Source organism: Cnephaeus nilssonii (genome assembly GCF_951640355.1).
Source record: "Cnephaeus nilssonii genome assembly, chromosome: 6".
In the NCBI taxonomy this organism is placed as follows: Eukaryota; Metazoa; Chordata; class Mammalia; order Chiroptera; family Vespertilionidae; genus Cnephaeus; species Cnephaeus nilssonii.
The window spans coordinates 60,684,702-60,708,694 of record NC_137077.1 but is presented as its reverse complement, the minus strand read 5'-3'; the positions used below and the strand labels follow the sequence as shown (position 1 = coordinate 60,708,694).

Below are 23,993 nucleotides of genomic sequence, written 5' to 3'. Positions count from 1 at the left end.
CTCCTACTGGACCAGTCTCCTAACTATTTACTTTAAAAATCCACTTCTGATCCTATCTCCAATTCCTCTTCTCATATGGCATGCTCTATCAGGCATCCCCTACCTGGGAAAAACAAAACCTTTCTCTCTGCCTGATGATCTCTGGTCTCAGGTCCTTCATGACACCTGGCCCTGCTTTGATGCAATCACATGCCCTCCTATGATACATGAAAGCATTTCTTCAAACAGGCACATTTGGGTAGACACTAACATTATCTTTCCACATTTATAACTGTTTATGTGTTTTCTTATCACTCCAACAAAATAAGTACATTAAGGGGAAAAGAGTTCATAGGTTGTTTTACAACACCTGGCAAAGTGTCAGCTAAAGAAAAATATAAGTGGTCATATATACTTTTTGAATTAAATTATTTCACCAGTGCCTTCTCTGGTTTATCTGATGTGCAATAAATTCATTTTATGACATTTTAGAAGTTCAAATAACCAGAAGAGAGAACATTCTTACTTCTGTCAGTTAATTTACTAACTGAAAGTCAGTAGTACTTTATGAGAAACAAACTAGCCTGGTAGAATTTGTGAATGTGAAGAAAATGTGAACCATGGAATAAATTACACATTAGGTTTAGAAGCAGTCTGTGAATAAGGTTCTTGTACTTGGAAAACAGTAAGAAAGCAGTATATTGTTGAGTGGGAATGTATTTAGGGCAAAGTATGAAAATGAAATAAGAATAATTGAATGGCCTTTTTTATAAGGAAGTATTATATATATCAGTCAAGTAAATGAAGAGGATTACACAAATATGTGAATGCACACACACACACACACACACACACACACACACACACACTGTGTGAATAATGGAAAAGGCAGTTGGGTAAATAACCTTTTCATATTGCTAATGATTAGGCATTTTCAAATTCAGCACTTTTCTTTCTTCTTTTTATTTCCTGTTTCCCTCCCACTGTTATTTCTCATATTGTTCTGCTATTTAGTCTTTTCTGCCTAATTTTCTTCCTTCACTCCCTGCTAACAAAACTTTACATGTTTTCACACACACACCACTCAATTGTTTCCTACAATCTGTGTTCAAAGTACAAAACCAATTATTTGAAGAGGGTATCCAATAGCGATGCCATTGATTCTCTGGACCAGTGATTTTCAACCAGTGTGCTGCAAGAATTTTTAAAACATGTAATACCTGACTATTTAGTCAGGGGCACTGACCTCTTTTCCCTTAGGATCTATAATAATAAAAGTGTAATATGCTAATTAAACTGAATGTCCTTCCAGACGACCTTCCGGACAAAGCCGGGGCTGCGGGTGAAGCCCGGGTTCCGGGTACCAGAGGGAAGCTGGTGCCAGCAGCCAGGGGGAAGGCCTACTCTTGCACAAATTTCATGCATTGGGCCTCTAGTCTCAAATAAGAAAATGACAATAGCTAACAATAATAGCCATCCAATGTGAATGAATCAAAATTATACCTATTTTTGTCAGATTATCAAAAAATATATTTTTTTAGTATGCTGCAGAATTTTAATAATTAGTTTATGTGTGCCAAAAACTAATGAAAAGGGTTGAAAATTGCTGCCCTAGAGGGTAGATTTCCAGCAAATTCCAGAAGGCAGAGTTCTGGAAAGTTGCATTATTGTGACACCACAGTGACTTCTCTGCTATTTAGTGAGCTACAGCCACGCCCTCTCCAATGATCTCAGCCTTAGGGAGAGGAAGATGGGAGGTAGGGGTCTCAGGGGAAACTTTTTCTTGGGCTGTATATCAGTCCTAGGGCAGTTCTTCTAATTGCTATTTCTGTATTCTTGAAAATTTCTATTTACTTCTTACTAGACCCGTAGTCGGCAAACTGCGGCTCGCGAGCCACATGTGGCTCTTTGGCCCCTTGAGTGTGGCTCTTCCACAAAATACCACGGCCTGGGCGAGTCTATTTTGAAGAAGTGGCGTTAGAAGTTTAAGTTTAAAAAATTTGGCTCTCAAAAGAAATTTCAATCGTTGTACTGTTGATATTTGGTTCTGTTGACTAATGAGTTTGCCAACCACTGCACTAGACAATCCCTCACTATCACAGTCCTCTGTTATAGGTAATAATTCTTTATAGTAAATCTTCCTGTTCAGATTACTGTGTGGTTTCTGTATCCAGACTGGTACTGATTGATACATACTTCCTCTTATATTTTAAAGTAACAACTAAAATATCTTATCAAAACTTTAAATAACTGAAAAAGATGAATTTTCTGGTGTTCTATATATAAATTACATGCTTAAAATATTTTTTTTCAAAACTTTAGAGCTGCCCAGCCGGTGTCACTCAGTGGTTAGGCATCAATCTATGAACGAGGAGGTCACAGTTCAATTCCCGGTCAGGGTATATACCCAGATTGCAGGCTCAATCCCCAGTAGAGGGAATGCAGGAGTCAGCTGATCAATGATTCTCTCTCATCACTGATGTTTCTATCTCTCTCTCCTCCCTTCCTCTCTGAAATCAATAAAAATATATTTTAAAACAAAAACAAAACCTTAAAGCTATATATAATGAATGGAGAAGGCCACAATATAACCTGCTAAGGCAGTCCTATCTGTCATATCTATCAACCAAATCAGGCTTATGATCTGTCCCAAGAAAATACTTTCATTTTTTTCTATCTGAATAAGTATATAAATATGCTGATACATATTCTCACAACAACCATCTCACTTAAGTAGACCAGTAGGGAATGGACAGACAGACAACAGATGGAGAGATAAATGAGCAGACAAGCAGGAGGGCAGACTGAGCCTTGCCAAGACGAAATAATATTTCCATAATTTTTTACCAGTTCAGTATTTTTCAATATTTTCTTGCCTTGCTTTCATGGGTCTCTCCTTCAGAATCAATGCTGTTCAGAATTAATGCTTTATGCCTTAGATATTTTACCCTGGGACAATAAATCACAGTAAGAGACCTTTTGTGAAGTGGGAGAAGGCTGATTATGATCAAGGAGATAGGAAGGAAGAAGTGGCCAACCACAGACTCTCTCAGACACATCAGTTTCAGGAGAGTGTTCATACAGAATCTGAGGACCAGAAAATTGGTTCCCTCAAAATTGTCCATGCCCTGTCGTCCCTAGAAAGTTCTCTGGTAGGAAGATATTAACACTAAATCAATAAACTACCATTCTACAGTAGAGGCTAATGCAGGTATATTTCCTAAATATAACTAAAATGGACAGGAAACCAAATAAGGACAATGTTTTTATTTTTTTTAAAATATATTTTTATTGATTTCAGAGAGGAAGGGAGAGGGAGAGAGAGAGATAGAAACATCAATGATGAGAGAGAATCATTGATCGGCTGCCTCCTGCATGCCCCCTTACTGGGGATCAAGCCCGCAACCCAGGCATATGCCCTTGACTGGAATTGAACCTGCGATCCTTCAGTTCACAGGCCGACACTCTATTCACTGAGCCACGCCGGCTAGGGCAGGACAATGTTTTTAAAGTAGAAAAACAAACCTGCCTCCTTAGCGCAGTAGGCAGCGCGTCAGTCTCATAAAGTAGAATAACAAGATGAAACCATATTCCATAAAAACTTAGAACATCAAAGCTTTCCTTCCAAGAATGCTAAAGGAAACAGAGGCACTAGCCCATTCACATTAAATGTGAAACTTCCTAACCCCCGCCAGTACCTATGTTTGGATAAGGGTCTTCCTTTTCGTTTTTGTGATTCAAAATTTCACATGGGTTAAATCCTTCATTCACAGTGGTTCTGCTTTTTATTTAAAACAGAAAGTTTTCCTCAGATTCATTACTTTATTGAATCACATGATTTAAAGAGGTGGAGAATCGTAAACAAAAAGCAAAGGGGATGTGGCCAATTTTTACCTTTTGGGATATTAACAAGTTTAACATGGCTCAGCAACTATCTTAAGTGTTATATCAACTATTATGACACACACTAGAGGTGTTGAAATACAAGGATGTATGTTTTCTGAGAGAAAATGGTTGACAATTTGAAGGGCTGGGTTTTCAACATGAAGAATAAATACTTAAGAAATCAGAATAGATTCTCAACCAACACTAATGTGCAAAAAGGTTTATGCAAGCTAAGAAGGGTTTGAAACTTTGAAAAAAAAATTTTCAAAGAAACTGTTCCCTGTTATTTCTAAAGAAAAAAAATCTGTAAATATTAGTGCTTTAAAAGGTAAACATTTATGGAGAAATATTATGTTTTACATGCTACACATATTAGATTCTTGTTTGTTCATTTCCCCTAAAAAATTTGTAATTCTGTCTTAAATACATGACATTTACTTTCAATTAAGGTTTCTGCCTTTTTATTCCCCCAAATCAGCATCCCACAGGAAGCACAGGGCTTCTAGGATTTTCTCCTCCTAGATAAATACATTTTTGGTAAGAATTTTCCTTTCTTGAATAAAATTCATAATCTCCAGAATACACTGTCTGAATTAACTATTTTGTGGAAAAGTCTATGCACTGCCTATTTTATAGTAAACTATTGAGATCTTTAAAATAAAGATTTTGGATCAATGCAAAAACTGTTAAACTCATATTATGCGATTTGTTTATATATGTACAAGTATCTGTTATAATTCCCATGTTACTTTCAATACAGGTATTGCCCTTCATTGAAGAAATATGAATAATCAACTTGATCTGAAGGATACACATGAAGAACTTTCATTATGGTCCAAAAAATAAATGTAGGGCCATTACTTGATAGAAAAATTCAATAAATACAGAAATATTTTTACGCTCGCCAAAATCTCTTATAGCTCTGCTAAGCACCATGTTTACTACAATGAACAAGCTAATGTTGGGTATTTGAAAAATACAAATAGTGCAAAATCAACAATTACTTTTATTTTGTGGGAGGGAAACAGAAATATGAAAATCTAGTAATGTAAAGACTCTGATATGAACAAGCACTAACTAGTTTGTTGCCATCTGTGATGTGCCCATAGCCAAAGGTTTGTAACATACTTACTTGAACAATGGAGTTCCACAGACAACACATTTATATATTCCAGGATCTTTGTGATGATTATATTCTCCTTCGAAGGCACTGATAAACAACAAACAGAGCATTTAAAAAATTAAGTAAAGTTAGCATTATTTCTTACAGAATGTATTTACTTAAAATATATTTCTCTAATAAATCTTTCAAGGGCTTTTTGTCCTATAATGAGAACAGACCAAACATATGGAAATCTGAACATTACTAATATATTTCAAATCTATATAATAAAATGTGCATATAACTACTCCAAACTAGTCTAGGTTAAATAAAAAAAAATTAAGCCATGTAGTTACGTAATGCTTGGGGGGGGGGGGGAATCCTATTTAAAAAAAAAAAAAAAAGCCTAGTTCAGATTTGCAGAAAAAAAGACATTATTACATAAGATTTCTGCTACTCTGCAGTGTCCAAGAGTATACACCAGAAAATGCAGAAAGATCCAGACTCCAAGTGGAAGGAGTCTTGTTTTTTGGTTTGAAAAGGAATATTGCAGCTTTAAGGGAATATTTTTCTAAGTTAACAATCTTAAAGGCTAGGAGGTCATTCAGCTAATACAAATCAGCTGTGCTAGCCCAACAAAAAGTCTATGTGCTCTGCAGCTTGTTTTTATTATCCTTTCACCCTCTTTATGAGGTCCAATTTTTTTTATAAACAGAATTTTTAAGAATGACCTAATCTCTAGTTGTTTGTGTGCATTAAATCATTTTGCTAGTCATGTACACAACAGGACGGGTAGAAGTCCTCCTGGGCTGGGACTGAAGTCCGCCGCTAACTCATTGTGTAGTGAGGGTGGACTTCGTCAGGGATTCAACACTTGGTAAATTCAGTAAACAGTATCCACTGTGACAGGAAGAGAGTGTTGCCTATTAACAAGAACCCCATGTGTGGTAAAGAGCTCTTTCAGCTCATGAATGAAAACAAGAAGTTACATAATTAATAAATTCGGATCAGAGGTAAGTTACGGCCTTATGCCAAGCTCCATGGTATAAATTAGACAACAAAATGGTTGGATCTTGGCAAGTTACCTTTGAGCTGGAATCAGCTGAGAGAGACTTTATTCACTAAAAAGAGTCTTGGAAGTGAACAAACTCTTTTTTCAGGACTTAGGGCGAACTTCCAAGGACCAAAGCCATGTGAGGGCAGTTATTGAAAATTTTTGACATTCCAACCACAAATGAGCCAATAAATACTTTCTCCACATGTGCTTCAAAAAGAAATTGGAGTGGGGTAGAAAGGAACTAAATTATGCTACCTTCTTTTTGCAGCCAAAACGTCTATACTTACAATGGCCACCTTCAAAATTTCAGCATTCTGGCATAGCGCCATGTCCCTCATGGTTTTGCTTACTGTGATGTCTTCCCAAAAAATGTACCTAAATCGCTATTACTTCCACACATTTTGTAGTAAACTAAAAACAGGCCCTTAATAAAAGCCTTGTGACTTTACATAAGATAGAGTGTTCATTAAATGGGGGAAAGAATAAATAAAACTTAGTCTTAACCTAAACAATACCATTTTCAAACCTTTTCAAGGATCCTAATTTGTAGTCTTTAGCAAATAAGTGTAGAATCCTTTAAATGTCAAGGAAGAGGATTCAAAGGCGGGGGGGGGGGGGGGGGGTAGAGGGGAGCGAAGAAAACTAGCTTTCGCTTAATGGCTTTTTCTTACATTTCACCTTACCTTTCGGTCCCTTTCTCCTGGGTGACATGATACTGCAGGGGTGTCAGCCGCTTCCTCAGTTCCTGCTGGGAAAAGACCACCTTACAGTTCTTTGTATCCCTACATGACCCTGGAAAGAGAAAGGATATGGAGGAGGAGGCTTTTTAGCTTGAATCCTAAATAATTGCTTTGGCTGGTCGCCACAGCACAGCTTCTGCAGTCACTTGTCAATGACCAGATCAGTCCCTAAAGCACAAATTTACCTGAACTGCAGATGATTATTTCTCTAAAACAACAAAAAATGTTTCTCAAGATTCAGGTGGTGGCACTGGAGCACTGACAAGGTGCTGTATCAACTGCGACATGACAGTGAAAACTCACTGAACACGCACAAGATGGGAGTACAGCCTTTCTGCCTCCCAATACCTTGAAATTCTTTTTTTCAAATAGAAAATTTGGAAAGTATAATTCTATTTACACTGTATATATAAGATAATGGGCATATTATTACACAATAATTCCCCATTCAATAATGTTAGGTTTTAGTAGAGAGGAAATTCATCATTCAATTTACATTCTGGGTGATTTAAATACCATCTTATTTAAAAAAACAACAACAACAAAAAACATATTTTTCATGACTAGGAATTGTTGTTCTCTGTGATTCTGTTAGATACTTCACTATGTTCTATAGAGTTCTCAAAAACAAATGTCTTTTTAAAGACTGTATCTTACCATGTTAAACAGGCAGAAAGAAACTTTTCATAGACCCCAGGAAAAGACATTTACACTAATGCAGACTCACGAAGTTCCAAAGAGAGGGTGATAAAAAAATGGGGAGGAGGAAGGCCAAAGAGAAGAGGAATCGTGAATGCAATTTATTTAGAGACCTACATTTTCTTTTAGCAAAGTATATCTAGGAGCACTTCACTGATTAAGTGTATTTGAAGGGTGAAATAATTTTAATGTGATTCTAATAACAATGGCAGCTTTTATTTCAACCTATACAGACTGCAGTAAAATGTTCAGACAACACCTGTTTGTATGTAGTATTTTATTTTACCTGCACAAACGAGTGAAAAGAAATATAATTCCAGGACAAGGCAACCTTCCTGGCTGCAGTAAAAGTGCTTTTCTTTGCCATCCATCACAGAGGGAAGGAGGCTCACAGATGGCCCTACCTGCAAACATTTCTTGTCATGTTTTGAAATTACTAAAAGAAGGCTTGCTTAGTTCCCTGAATATTAAACTCAACGTCTTTTGAAATATAAAGACATATGATTTAGGTGTAGAAATGCTTTATACTTCTTTTACTTTTAAGGCACCTAATGTTCACAGTATGTGAGTTCCCTGAAACTAGGAGAAAACTAACCAATTACCCTGATGGTGGGATGGAAGGAGGATATCAGCTTCCAGACTCAGGGCCACCAAGGCAGAGGGATTGGTTCTCTAGGAGAAAGTATGGAGGCAGGAAAAGAGCAAACCAGAGGCAAATGAAAAGGTGCACCTTGGAGCAGGCCGGGGGGGTTGTCGAACAGCGCCTTTCCTGACCTTACCCACAGCGCGTTGGCCCTGCCCTGGCCTGGAAAGATCCTTAGGAAGAGCTGGCCTGTCGTTAATGGCGAGGTGGTCTCTTCTCTCACTGGGCCCACCCCCCATATTACCCTAGGCTTTATCCAAACACCTACTACTTACACTGTTAATACGTTCCAAGGCGTAGATAGAAATGTTTCCCTGAGAAATGTTTGTCCTGTCAGAACAGACCTCTCCACAGCTTGAATACAGAACTGCTCTTTCTTAAATTAAATAAGCAATTGACTGTGATAGGCCCCTTTCTGTTCAATTCACTCTAGACTTCTTAGACGTTATCTTTTTATTTCTTTATGTTTTTGGTAAGCGTTGTATCTTTGTTGATTTTTGTTCCAAAAAATAATTAATTGCAAATTTAACACAACAAAATATCTTGGTTGAAATTATTCTTCCCAATGGCATGGATAGTTAAAATCTGTACAATTAGGATTAAACAATTCTGTCCAAAATATTTTTGCTAATATATGTTCATTCATACAAAAAGACCAATTGTGTTCCCAAAGTTGAGAGAACTAAGCTACCCATCTGTATGTCATTTAGTACAAGAGAAGCAACTGCAGGTTTAAATTACATGGTATTGGATTGCAATTTCCTAACATTGGATGCTTTTCTGCTTTTTTACCTTGAGTCATTTACGAAGGAGTGTTCATAAAAAGTAGCTTAAAGCACAGATGCTTGCAAATCGTTTAGGCAAAGATGTTTCTCTCTTTTTCATTCCCCTCTCTCAAAAATCTCTCTTTTCTGAAGAATAAAACTGTTGGTCAGTATTGATGAACCATGTCAAGTATTTGTAGAAGGAGAAAAGGTAAAATTGAAAACATCTGATTGAAGTAAATAATACAAACATAAAAGCTTTACTAGTGAATGAAGGGTATTGAAGAGACTTTAGCTCATAGATTAGAAATTACTTTTGATCTAAACATTGTTAAAAACAGATTATTTTCCACTATGAACCATCTCATTAACTGTGCTGCAGAGACCTCGTTTTAACAGCGAGCTTTGAAAGAGTACTGCTGTACCTTTTGTTAGTCTCCGTCTTATTTGGGAGGGGGATAGAGATTTCATTCCAGCTTTCTTTGTTTGTCTTTCAAGAACCACTAAAGCAGTATTCACACAAATTTTGTAGGAATGTGCCCTATGTCATAGCCTACAAATTATTTGGTTTTGGTGCCCTTAAAGGTCATCTTCCAAATTAGCAAAATTTTCCTACATCCTGGCTTTTCAACCTTAAATATAAATATTGTTTCCTAACTGTAAGTGAGGTTTGTTCTTTAAGAAAGGCTAGTGCTTATTTAAAGTTGTCAACTTTGTACATTTTTATTCTTTGGTCATACTATGTTCTCAAAATAATTAGGCTGTGAAAATGTACCTAATAGCAAAAGGAAGTATATGTCAACTAGAAACAACTATTGTGATTTTATATGAAACAACTCAATGAGAAGTTAGTCAGATTTTAAGAAATTTCTTGTCACATGGTTTAACAATAAAATACTTCCAGGACAACTGAAAGCTATACTATTACATTAGTTTTTTAGCATCACAACCAAAAATTGGCATATACAGGTCAGAGCAAAAGTAGGTTTACAGTTGTGAGTACATGAAACAGAGTTTATTCTTGTATTATTTAACCATTATTGTGTTATTTCCCATACAAACAACTGTAAACCTACTTTTGTCCCACTCTGTATAAACAAAGAAAGCCTTCGATTTTGTCTCTGATTTCCTTCTTCCTATCAGACTCACTTTCCTAAAGTCATGTGGTGCCACTGTTAATTTTGAAGAAATCGTTTCATTTTGAAATTCTAGAATAATTCATTTGATGGTTTCCCTTTACTATCTTCACTTAGGTACTATAATTTTCTTATTACACAGGGTAATTTAACATTAGTATTATGTGACATCTTCTCAATAACCTCTAAATTGGCTTAGAAAGATGTTATGAAAAGATTTTTCCCTTTATTTAAATGTTTAATAGAGTACTTTGAAGGTAGAAGTGTGTGTGTATACATGTAACACAGTATTTGAGGGGCAATACTGCCACTTTGATATCTAATCACAATACCATTCTCTACAGAGTAACTGTGGTATAGATAAGATCCATCGTGGGCCCAAACTAAGGGCATTTATTTACTGAAATGTGCCCAAAGCCTCTTTTTATATTAAGGCTTGTTCCATGTTGTTGCCTCAAAGGCAATATTGTCTTGAAGCTCCAATGGGAAGCCTTGGCTCTAAGGAGTAATAAACTTACAGCAAGAGTCCATGTTCTGGCTCGGCCTACTTCCCAGTCACGTGACCGTAGCAAGGCAGTCTCTGACTTTGTATTACCACCCTCACAGGTCTGCTCTAAGGAGCACAGTACCACTTAGTAAACACTGAACAAATGCAACATTACGTTATCATTCTGATTATAGTAAATCCCGCAGTGAAAACTATATTTTAAAAGGGAGCCAAGTCAGGTATTTCAGTGTGCTGCAATAGTTTACTAGTAATTAGTTTTCTATACTAATTCCCTCAGAACAATATTTTGCTCAAGTTATCATTGAAAATGTTTAAAATAGGAATTGAAAGAAGATAACTGAAACAGTACCTACTATGTGCCAGGCACATTTCTAGGCACTTTTACATGAACACATTTAATCCTCTCAGTAATTCTAAGAGGCAGATGTCATGCCTATTTTACAGACACAGAAACTGAGGTTCAGAGGTTTAACATAACTTACTAAAGACAAAAAGCAAATATTAGGTATATCTGCTCAAGCCCAGGGCTATCTGACTGCAAAGCCCATGGTCACTGTATTTTCTGTGAGGAAAAAATATGTTGCAACTTACTTATTTAATTATGCAATAACTTTCAGTTTAAAAACTATTACTGACAATTTAAGATAATAAGGAAGAAAAGTTATAATCACCACAGTACAGTACATCCAGAAAAAAATAAATACATTTGTCTATTAGCTAACGTCTGTTTTCCGTGTTCATTCCTTCAGCACAGGGTCAGTGACAAGGTTCAAACGGGATTCTCACAAAGTCTATAAAATGTTGAAAGGCTTTTTAACTTCCTGTTAAGAAGTAAATCAGATCTGTTACCTCAATCTTAAAGCACTTTAAAGTCATAAATCTTATATTTCAGTGTGAAAAATCAAAACAAAACCTAAAGATCCCATAACTTTAATTTTGCTTCTAGGATCAGAAAAAAAATGAAACTATTATTTTCCCAAGATAATAAGTGAATAGTAGATAAGACTATCTTGTTTTGTTTTAAGTTTACTAGATTAAAACAGTAAAATTCATGTTGAAATATCTTACTACTATATTTTAAAATAATACACTTTCATTTTAACAAATAAATTTCAGCCGGTTATTAATTTGTCAGATTGGGAATCTGAACAAAATTTTATTCCATATATGCAATGTTAGGAACTTCTAAATAAGTGGGCACTTATAAAGCCATATCTAGTCCATTTTTGAGGTATCATGTAAAATAATATTCCATAAACCATTTTTTGTGTTTGTTTGTTTGTTTGTTTTACATGCCCGTTTTTCAATAAAGGCTTTTTTAAAATACAAAGCACAGGAGAAGCTTGTAGAAGCATAACCAGTTCTGATTTTTTTCTCAGTGTAGACCTATGAAGGGAAAACACTCCTAAGGTTAGCATACAATCTAAAATGTCATGACACTTGCTTACTGTGCTTAGGTTTCCATGAAACTAGGGTTGCAGGGCTTACCTTGAAGACCACTGATCCAACATTTTTTCTTACCTTTTTTTTTTTTTTTTAGTTATAAAAACGTTGAGTGTTTATAGAATGTCAGGCACTGTACTAAGTAAAATATACTCATTCATTCATTCAATAATTATTTATTGAGCACCTACTATATGCTGGCATTATTCTAAGTACTTAGAATATACCCGTGAACAAAATTAAGATCCTATTTTCATAAAGCTCCCATAGAGGCAGCAGGAGTAAAGGTAGACAGCAAAACATAATGAAAAATAAGTAAGTTATATAGCCTGTTGGAAGGTGGGTGATAAGTATATGAAGGGGAAAAGCAAAACTAAGTAGAGCACAGAGGACTAAGTGCTAAAAGTAAGAGCTGTGGTCTTAAATAGAGTGGTCAAGGCAGGTCTCACTGAGAAGGTGGCATTTGAGCAAAGCCTGAAGCAAGAGAGGACGTTGGCTGTGCTGATATCTGAAGGAAGTGCTTTCTGAACACACGTCAGACATGGCCCATGCAAGAGATCAATACACCAAGAATTTCATACTCCAGTGGTAGAGACAGGTAACTGCAATACAAGTGCTAAAACCTGAATCTGAATGAATAATAGACAATTTAAATATGCAAAGAATATGTGTTTAAACCAGGAAATTTACAATTACATATCTTACTCCAGTGTCTCATATTACCTTTTTTTACTTCCAAGAGAAATCTCAGTGAATATCCTTTCAGCAAAGTGCTATACTCAAAATAGCCCTCAGAGAGTATCTGTCCGGCTGAACTTTGAACAGAAGCCAGAGTGCAGGCTCTGCTAGTCTACTCTCTTTCATTCTAGATCATCGTTCCCAATCTGAAGTCATGTGTAAGAAGATACTCAATAGATGTTTTTTACGTGTTGAATTTTTTTTAAATATGTTTTTATTGATTTTCAGAGAGGAAGGGAGAGGAATAGAGAGATAGAAGCATCAATGAGAAACATCATCGATCGGCTGCCTCCTGCATGTCCCCTACTGGGGATTGAGCCCACAACCCTGGCATGTGCCCTGACCAGGAATCAAACCAAACCAGTAACCTCTTCTTGGTTCCTGGGTCGATGCTCAACTACTGAGCCACACCTGCTGGGCTATGTGTTGAATTTTTGATGGGCCTAAAGAGCAAAATCCTTTGGCCAAACAATGCATTCACCCTTCTGAATTACTTCAATAACTCTCCCCTTCAGAGTAATCTTGTAGGTGATGGCAGGGAACATGTATAACTGAAGAGAGCATAAAATTAGTACTTAAACTTAGCTTCCACTTTTTAAAAACATTCTTAATCTTCACCTACAGATTCAGTTTAGTTTCATCTGTCCTCCAAGTTCAAAAGATAACACAAAGAAAATAAAACTCCAAGTCTTAGGCGTCAGAAAACAACTTTCTTTTTATGGTATTTTTCTTTTCTATATGTGAGAAAAATCAAATCTTTATTTGTCATAGTAATAATCACATTTAATGTCTTTTTGCCATTTTTCTATTATTTCACCTAAAACAGTTCTACAGATCAGTTTCAGTAATATTCCAATGATGCATGTATAGAGTTCTAATTAACATCATTGGATATTATAAGCGAACAAGAGGCCTGATGCACAAAATTCATGCAAGAGTAGGCCTTCCTTCCCCCAGCTGCTGGCACTGGCTTCCCTCTGGCATTTGGGACCAGGGCTTCCCTCTGGCCACCAGCATGCACCCAGGACCCGAGCTTTCCTACTTGCCCCAGCTTCGCCCAGAAGGTCATCAGAAGGTCGTCTGGAAGGACGTGCTGTCTAATTAGTATATTACACTTTTATTATTATAGATCAAGGCAACCCACCATATTAAACTTCTTGAATTAAACAAGATCCTATGTTTTTGTGGTACACAGTTGAATGACAGCATTGGTCTTCTGGTTTCCATACTGAAGGTTTGATTAGATAAACTGAGAAATATTTTCAAGCAAATTTTCCTTCTAACTAAATAACCTGATAAATTCACCCCTATACTGTTCACACCTTTCATCTGTAGACCCTCAGTATTAGTGTATTTACTCTGTAAGGTACCATTTACACAGGCTAATGTAGCATTTTGAAGTTATCCTCAAATGTCTTTGGTTATTTCTGTTTTATTTTCCCAGGTTATTAATTCTTTGAAGATATAAACGGTTGAGCCTAATATTAACTAATACTTTCTACAACTATTTATTGGACATTGACAATCAATCAAGATCTGTGATGAGCACTGAAAAGTTGAAAAAACAAGCCCTGGTCCTTGCCCTAGGAGAGTACATACTCTAGCAGGAAGAAAAGAAACAACCGATACAATGTGCAGTCTTATAGCAAAAGTACTTGCAAAATTTAGTGTAGAGAGAGTTAGCAAAGAAGACATTAACACTCTTAAACTCTGCCCACCTAGCCTGACTCTGTCCAGTTATAATTGGGATATGGAAAACTCAATTTGCAGAAACAGCATCTACAGGGTCAGAGGGCCAGAGGAAATTCAAACAGGGAACAAAATTCCATCTAGACTAGCTGAGAGATGCAGTGTGATCAGATGTATAGTGTCAAGGTGGGAAGTACCTTATCCTAATGAAAGGAATGCAGCATCTTTCATGTAAGTGGTATCTATCAGCTAACTTAACAAAGCAAAAAATGAGCCAGGATAAAATGTATATTCGGATTTGTTAGAGGAGAAATTGGGGAGGTGGTAAATAAGGCAGTTTTAAAATTAAGGGGTAAATGTGCAAACATTTTCTCACTATAAATCAATGGGAGTAATTATATTTCCCATGACATCCAAAGCTTATTAATGACTCAAAATTCTACCACTTAATAGTAAGTTCTCCTTTGTGAGGCTGCATGATTTTCTTGAGAGGAGACAATGGAAAGCTTTGCTGCTACTGTTACAGAATTTACCAGGCTTTCTCCAAGGCACTCTTATTGGCTTCAAGTCTTCAGAGTCCAGACAGGACTCTTTAAAACATGACAGTCAAAGTTTTTGGTCAATAAAACCACCATTGGAAATGGGTCTTATTGAATTTATGCACAGGAATGCATTGCCATGATTCATTCATTAAGAATTGCTGAATTTCAGAGGGATCATATAGGGAGAAAAATACACTAACTTGCTTTAATATCTTCTGGTTTTCCTTACCAGTCCTTTCCATGGACTCTTCAGAGTAATATTTTTCCAAATGCATTATAACAAAACAGTTACTGTCTCCAAATGACAAGAAGAAACTTAAAATGACATGGTATGAATTTCATTATAATGCAGATGACATGGAATGTTGTCCTTTCTGTAAAACCTAACATTCTATAATATTATAACCAATAACCATTAGTTATAACTGTATTTGACAAAGGTTCCTATGTACCTTCAGTATAAAGTTTTCCTTCAGGAGAGAGAAAACAAACATTTGAGGCATTTTAGAGCCTATTGGGATGATCTAAAGCCAATTCTAGATCAAGAGAAAATTTTGTGTGTTTTGTGTTTGTGTGTGTGTGTGTGTGTGTGTGTGTGTGTGTGTGTTTTAATCCAAACCCTTGAAGGATTGTCAAAGTTGATTTACCAAAAGATTAAATATTAAAGTGTATTAGACAGGAACATAGACCAGCAAACTTCAGTTCCTATGATTAAAAGATAGTCTTTTTTATTAAATACCTGATTAATATAACATAATTATTTTACTAGAAAAGAACTGACCAAAATAAGGCTTATTTTCTCACTTCATTTGTCCTTGGGTGGACAACAAATGACACTAACTGGATTTCTCCCATCAGTCCCCCTGAGTACTTTAGCATAAGCTATTTACCCTCTGTTTAGGGAGGCAAAATACAAATCATTGACTCTTAAGTGTCCTTGGCTTAGGGAAGACTGTTTTCTAGATGGTTGCAAACTGCTGTTTTATGCTATATTTGCAGTCTCACTGCTCGAGTGAGGCGAGCCACAAAATTAGAAAATGATTCGGTAGGTCTTTGCATACACTTAATAAAAGATTCCTTAGGATTTCCTAAGTATACTGAATAAATTTGTCATTTTTCTCATAGAGATTTTTAGATAAGGTTTTAATGTTCTCTAAAAATTTCTAAAAGTTGTTTAAGGTCTTAAGGCAATCTTTTTGTATTTCTACCTTCTGAGGACTAATACATTGATTTTTTAATTACAGTTCCTAGATATTTGAAGGGCATTTCCCTCTGTGTTTTTTTCCAGAGCAATCTTTAAGCCCCATTTAGGGATTTTCTTTTCTAATTGGGTAAGCATTGCTAAAGTCTGCTTTTCCTGTGGGCTTGCCATAAATCACTATATTAAAGATTTTTACTTTCTTTTAAACAGAATCAAATTGGTTGCCTTTCAGAAAAACAGATAGGAGAGAGACATGCTGGCCAATACTGCAATGCATACATTTCAAGTAAAAGTAACTTTCTTTTTAATTATGGTGTCTCATTAATGGTGAGATTTAATGCTTGCATAGTAATTTTTAGTTTACTTTGTACATAGTAGCAGAAGAGATTTTAATATTTCTCCTTTTTAGTAAGCTTAAATTTACTTTTAAACAGCCTTCTTTTTGGCTAGTGCTTATTTGCATATGAATGCAAATTTTACTTTGGACTTTGTTAGAACCAATTGCTCATAAAATATTGGCTTCTCATATGAATGAGTTTATATGAGACCTTGATTATATTGTGAAAAGTTAACTTATTAAGTAATTAAAGTATGCACCTTTATTGAAAAAGTAAAGTAAGCATACTCATACATTTGACCCTTGAAGTACAGATGCCACCCCACCCCCAGCCAATCTGAAGAGCAGGCTGGTGGCTGTCTGAGTCATTATGAATGCTCCTGTCTTAAAATTCCGCTACTGAATATTCTGGTTTTGCTTAAGTATTCAGCAGCCTTGTCCTGCCCTCCCTTTCTGTATTAACCATTTACTCTGTCCTTGGCAGGGGAGATAAGAGTAGTGGTCTAGCCTTTGTTTAAACTTCCCTGAGATTTTATGACCCTTTTACAATTCTTGCAAATAGTTAACTTTAGAACTCATTTCTCTTTCAACATTTCTCTTTTCCTTCTCATCACATACCCAATCTTCACAAATTTCACACTTTCAAATTAGCCTTCAAACCTTCTTTCTATGTCCTTCAAAAATGCATAACCATGTGTTAGACCTTCCATTAAGTATTTCTACTCTAATTTTCTGTCATACCATCAGCAACTTGTACAGACCTTTTCTTTTTTCTTTAAAATGTATTAGAATTCTTCACTCTCAGAAACCTTAATTTTTCAATGAGTACCAAAAAGTAAACAGCCAGCATTTCTTAGATTAACATTTATGAACACACTTTAAACACACTCTTACTTTCAAGAAAATATACCTTCAACAAAGTACAAGAGACCTTCTATAATAAAAACTAAGAGCAGGCAAATTAAAATGTGTCTAGCAATTAGTGTTTCAGTTTTTTGAAAATATTTAGATATTTATCATTTAACCCAGCAATGCTTCAAAGTCTTTAAGTTAATAAAGACCTTGGAAAATTATGTATAGGCATATGAGGCTAGACAAAGAGGGAGCAGGCCCTAGCCGCTTGAATTTAAACTGCTACATTCTTCCTTAGAGATAACATTTAAGGTTACTGCTGTGGCTTCTGTTGCTGGCCCTCTGGGCCAGCCCTTCCCTGGGCCACTTGATCTACAATTGTGAACATTATGTTAGCCTTTTCTTGAGACGTCAGGCCAACTATTGGTGACAAAATGTAATTTATAATATTTTTTGGCCCAACAGGTCCTCAGGGTCTGGCCTAGAGTACTTTTTCATTTGATATTTTAGTCTTGGTAAATTCAGAAGGCCCTTCTTTGCTTTGGTGAATATTGAAGGCCTGACCCTGACAGAAAGAGCAAGATGATCCCCAAGAATAAGGATTCTTGGCAGCTGCAATCTCTGCCACGTGTTCAGCCTCACCACACACAACTGGGCTTCCCCCAAGGCAGGACTTGCCCCATCTTTAAACAAATTAAACAACAAAGAGACACAAAACATCAACAAACACTCTCATGTTTCGCATCCTTGGCCATAAGCTGGGGCCCCTGATTTCTCGGAGAGACATCTGCATTGCAGGCAGCGGTTTGGGCCCTTCTTAAAATTCTTTAGCATACATTCTAAGGCAGCAGGTTTAGAGGAACTACTTCCCATGTTTGCAGTTAAACCGTGTAATCCCTTCCAGTTAACAGAGACACAGGACACCACAAGGTAGCTTCCACTTCACCCAGGCTCTAACACTCACATTCACACACCAGTCAGTCCGAGTTTTGACTTCCACCCACGGAAAGTCCCTGAACCAAGGCAAATAATTTGCCTAAGTAGTGATCAGCTACGTACTACTTCTGCCCCTACAGGCAGGCCTGAACTCGAACTGGTCCCCAGGGGGAAAACTCACTGGTCAGATGTCTGGTTCCAGAAATGGGCTTTCCTGTCCTCCTTGGAGTCTCATGGAGTGCTAGCAGGGGGGCCCCGGTCGCCCAGGCCCGATGAGGACTGGAACCCAGTAAATCACTGGAGGCATGCCTTCCCGTCATCAGGGGCTCAGTCGAGTGGGTCCAACTGACTGCTCTCACGCAGCGGTGCCTCAAGGGGGCAACTTCAGCTGTGTGTTCTCCGTCAGGGAAACCATTTTTATGTTACAGAATTTACCAGGAGACTGAAAAATACACGAGAGTATTTGGAGACACAGGAAAAAACCATTTATTTTCAGGTGTTTCGCATGTACTAGTACAGTGACTCAGGGGAGACTGTTTCTCTCCAAATCCTGAGCAAACCAATATGGAGGAAGCTCTCCCTTTATACCCTTTGGTTTCTTTGTCCCCCAAATATGGATGGGACTTCCGGACCTTTTGCGGGCTTTGCAAAAAGCCCCATGTGTTCAGATGGGGGCCATGAGACCACACCTAAAGGCCTGGCCTGGCGCTAGCACTGATAACCCCCTTTGGGGTTTGTGTATTGTTCATGGTTTATGGCCTCTGTAAAATGTGAGTATTTAGGTAAACTGGTCTTGCAAGACCAAATTGTGGAGAAAGGGGGCGGTGACTTAATTATAGGCTATCAAGAATGTACATTAGGTTACTGGCACAGATTCAGATTGCTAGCCCCCCAAAAATGTCTTATTTTCCCCATCACTACGTTCATCCTGATGAAACATTCACCTGAATGACTCTTTAAGATAGAAACCACATTTTACATTTCTGTCTTTTACTAGGACTTGTGTGAAACAAAGTTTTAATTTATGTGCAGTAGTCATTCTATCAGCATTCTTTAAGTATCAAAAAGAACTAAAGAGTACATATCAACTATTTAAAACATAATGCCAATACCAAGAGCAAAGGTTTTTATATGACTGTGGACCATAAAGCCTAGAGTTTAGGAAAATATTTAAAACATGTCTTGATCCAAAAAAACATTTTCTGTCTTGCAAGGCATTTGAGTAAAAAGAGAATTTTTAAAGGCACTTCCATCATCATATGACAGTAGTGAAAGAGAAAGTCATTTAACTCTAAGTCTATCTGATTGCATGTGAAATGTCTGACAAAGTTGGAGTTCCCTGTTTTTAATTTTTTTTTCCCAGTATGGGTCTTCACTAGAACATCATAGCCCATACAGAAAAAAAAAAATTAAAAACAGACAGGCTCATTTCCATTCTACATTTCACATGCAATCAAAAAGACTTGCAAAAAATAGCTTTCTTTCCCATTCTCCCCTGCCCCCTTGGGAACACAGACTGCAAGGGAGATGAGAGGTAACCACCCACAGAAAGGAAGGAAAGGAGCCCTCTCTTAGATTATTATGCAGAATTTTATTTAAATACTAGAGGCCTAATGCACAAAATTCGTGCATGGGAGGGCGTGTCCCTCAGCCCAGCCTGCACCCTCTCCAATCTGGGACCCCTTGAGGGATGTTCGACTGCCTGTTTAGCCCACAGGGATTGGGCCTAAACAGGCAGTCAGACATCCCTCTCACAATCCTGGACTGTTGGCTCCTAACCTCTTGCCTACCTGCCTGCCTAATTACCCCTAACTACTTCTGCCTGCCAGCCTGATCGCCCCTAACTGTTCCCCTGCCGGCCTGATTGACGCCTAACTGCTCCCCTGCCTGCCTGATCACCCCCAACTGTCCTCCCCTGCCGGCCCAATCACCCCCAACTGCCCTCCCCTGCAGGCCCGGTCATCCCCAACTGCCCTCCCCTGGAGGCCTAGTCACCCCCAACTGCCCTCCCCTGCTGGCCTGGTTGCATCTAACTGCCCTCCCCTGCTGGCCTGGTCGCCCCTAACTGCCCTCCCCTGCAGGCCTGGTTGCCCCTAACTGCCCTCCCCCACAGGCCTGGTCACACCCAACTGCCCTCCCCTGTGGGCTCAATCGCCCCCAACTGCCCTCCCCTGCTGGCCTGGTCACCCCACGCAGCCTGCTGTACAGTCGTTTGGTCATTCCTCACTAACCCCCCTGCCGGCCTTGTCGCCCCAAGCAGCCTGATGTTTGGTCGTTACTGTTATGGCTTCCCAGGCAATTTGCATATTCCTCTATTATTAATATAGATAACATAAGTATTCATTAGGAAAAAATAAAATTTATATTGTCTAAGAGCTCAGCTTTGTAATTTCTAAAATTACACTGTTGCCAAATTAAATTTAAAATCTGAATTAATTAAGCACAATGAGCAAAAAACAAGTCTGCAATTGCTATTCAATAAAGCAGCTAAATCTGAGTCTCTACATTCCAGAAAAATCTGGTAGATTCTAGAGAGAAAAAAAAAGTCAAGAATTTTATCATCCAGATAATTAAAGAAAATGAATTCAGATTTTCTTGAATTATTCAATATCTCCTTGCAGGACAGTGCACATATATATTTTTATCACCTTTGCATGCCCCGCACCTCATAATGTGCCTGGGCAAGAGGAAGCACTAAACAAGTATAAGTTGTATTTAAATATTTATTCAACTCTCCATTTTAATTATTGCTATTTAAATTTTCTTCCTGAAAGATATTTTCTAAATAATGTGTTTGCCTTTTGTTTCTTAGAAGTTAGTTTAAAAACTACAATAGTATTTGTTTAATAAATCAGTGAAATTATAAAAAGAATGATGGATTAAATTTTTTTCCTCTTTTACTACTCTGAATCTTTTATTATCTCTCTAGAGTTCCACATTCAAATCTTTTATGTCTAATATTCCATTAACTCTCTGGATTTAAGACTATGAGATTACCTACTCTAGCATTCCCCAAAATGAATACTGGCTCTGAAAATAAATGCTCAGGTTATTCCTCCTGGGGGGAGGGGAAGGAGAGAAAGTTTCCATAGTCAAACCAAATTAGAGAAATCACATTGCTTACATGGGCTTCTTAATGAAGACCTCTTACGCTGATGTGCAGTATGAAAAATGTGGTATTTTGATGCACCATTATTTTATGCTCCATTAGAAAAGTAAAAAAAAAAAAAAAGAGTTGCCAATCAAACTATGACACAATGCTTTCTTATCACAATAATTTTTAAAGCTACATCCTGATTACCAAGATGATAAAATATAAAAGAGATGCATCTTAGAATTTATAAAATCTGGCAACATGCAGAGTATCTCAGGTTGAAAATGGAGTCTGATTTACAGGGTATTTGTAGAACTAAGTCTTTTTTCTTTTCTTTTTTAAATAAGAGTTTATTTGAGCCAAACTGACAATATATACTGGGGAGCAAGATCTCAAATGCTCCAAATCCCATATGAGGAAATCAAGGCCCAAAGAAGTTACTTGACATGGTCACACACCTGGTTAATGAGAGCCAGGTTCTCTTGTCTGCAGTTTTCCTCTTTTAAGTTATTCATTCATTACATTTCTCTCTTGAACCCATGCTTTGTTGTGCTTTAACATGCCAATCTTTTACTGACCAACGTGCCCACATTCCATTCCCACCCCCATGCTGCCATCCCCCACCCCTATCACCTCCTGCTAATTACATCAATACATTCCTTCAATATCCTTCAGAAGAACTGTTGTTTCAAATCCTATCCAACAAGCCATTTTGCCACTCTGGGCAGAAAGCAGCACAATGCTTCTCACTTCTTCTACTCCTCCCTCCACAGTACAGCAAAAGAGGAAGTGTTTACATAGATTCATAACACCATCAAGGATATAACTTCCTTCATCTTATATATAACAAAACTTGGACCCAAAGTGGCCACCTTTCTCACCAAAATATAGATTCCTTAAAAACAGAGATCACATTATTTACAATATGGCATTATTTTGATACATATGATGATGCTATTTATTCAAACCCATTGATTTATTCAACAAATATTTCTTGAACACCTATTATGTAACAAACACAATTCTAGCTGCTGAGATTGAACAGTAAGCTAAATAGACCCCAAATTAACAGTCTGCCTTTCTGGAGCTCCCTTTACAAAAAGTAAGGGTTTCCCTGTCTTAGGAAAAGACTTTGGCTGATCAAACCAATCACCTTTCCCAGACTTATTTAATATGCACCCCATATTTTTAAAAAATTTTTCTAGTTATTCTTCCTTACAGCCAGAGATAAAAGTTGCACAAAATAGATTTCTAGGAAATATCAGATAATGTTGACACCTGATGTTAATATCTAATTGTGAAAATTTTAACAAGATTTTTTAATAAGATGAAGAACAGGAATAAAAAATTAAACAGGCTGGTGGTAAAAACAAACCACTAAATGCAAATTAAGCTTTCCAATCAGTTTCTTCACCAATACTAATAATATAATGGCAAGCTCTGAAACTTATGTTATCTAAAATTTGCACAAGATATATTAAAATATTAATCAAAATGGAATATAACATAATGAGCTTTATCATTCTATGAGCTAACATACATTTCTGAAACAAAATAAAATCTTAAAACCTACAGCTACAGAATTTTGAATTTTCTTTGTTTGCTTAAAATTCAAATAATCTAATGATTTAAATTAGCATTCCCTTCTTTGCAATTATGCGACTGAACATAATAAATAGTATAGTGTTGAAGGAAATGCTTATCATAGTAGTTATTGAGTAAATTTAAATTCTATAAAGGTATACTTCTTACAAACCACCTAAATAACTGACACCTTTGTCATTTCATGGTATACTTTTTATAACATGCATTTTATGTGACTAATATTAGTGCAAATATCCTAAATATTCTAGAAAAGGGGGAAAAATAGAGATTTGAAATAAATGAGATGGGGATTTTAAATTTTCAAATAAATGGTTGCTTTTAAATGCAAAGGCACAAAAAGTAGAGACAATTTGCAATTGCATCTCAGTAAAATTTACTTAAAGCATTTTAAATTAAAATGTATCTAGCAAAAGCAGCCATGGAAAATGTAATCTCTAAATAAAATGTTTAGGATACAGCTATAAACTAGAAAAGAATGATAATGAAAATTTATCAAGTAACTAGCCTTTCTATTAGTGAGTCTTTGTGAATTGTCGTTCATGCCTCATTCTTTCATTAAACACGTGTTTGTTGAGAGTCAAAGGTGGCTCAGTCTCGTTTTAATAAATCCTTCTATAATCTGTTAGGTAATACTATTGTGAACATGTGTTTAGATAAATAAACATCTAATAACTCTACCTGTATAATTCCCCACAACCCATATTGTCTAGATAATTTAAGCATGTAAAATTATCATGTTTTTAGAACTCATATTTTTTATATTCTTTCCAATCATTATTAATTAGTAAATTTCTCAAACAAAACTAAAATTTGTTTTAGTTTTTGTACATGCCCATTTTATCTCTGTTGCTACTAGATTTTGCTATATATTTTATAATTAATATATAATATTAAAAATTTATTTCATATTTAACAAAATATTGACAAAATCTACATTTAACAACCATATGCCCAACACCTTATTCATACAGATGCAGTGTTCTATAATATTTAGCCTTGTGCACAAATAATTTTTAAAACACATGTAGTGATTAGATGCTGTT

General features: G+C 36.5%; 1 protein-coding gene across 1 annotated transcript in view; it reads right to left on the bottom strand.

The window, feature by feature from the left end:
- MSRB3 (methionine sulfoxide reductase B3) overlaps positions 1-23,993 on the bottom strand; it is a 180,580-nt gene that overhangs the window by 115,524 nt on the left and 41,063 nt on the right. The window contains 2 exon segments of the mRNA XM_079775189.1: positions 4,997-5,074; positions 6,707-6,815. Of these exon segments, the coding sequence (XP_079631315.1) occupies positions 4,997-5,074; positions 6,707-6,815 (187 nt within the window).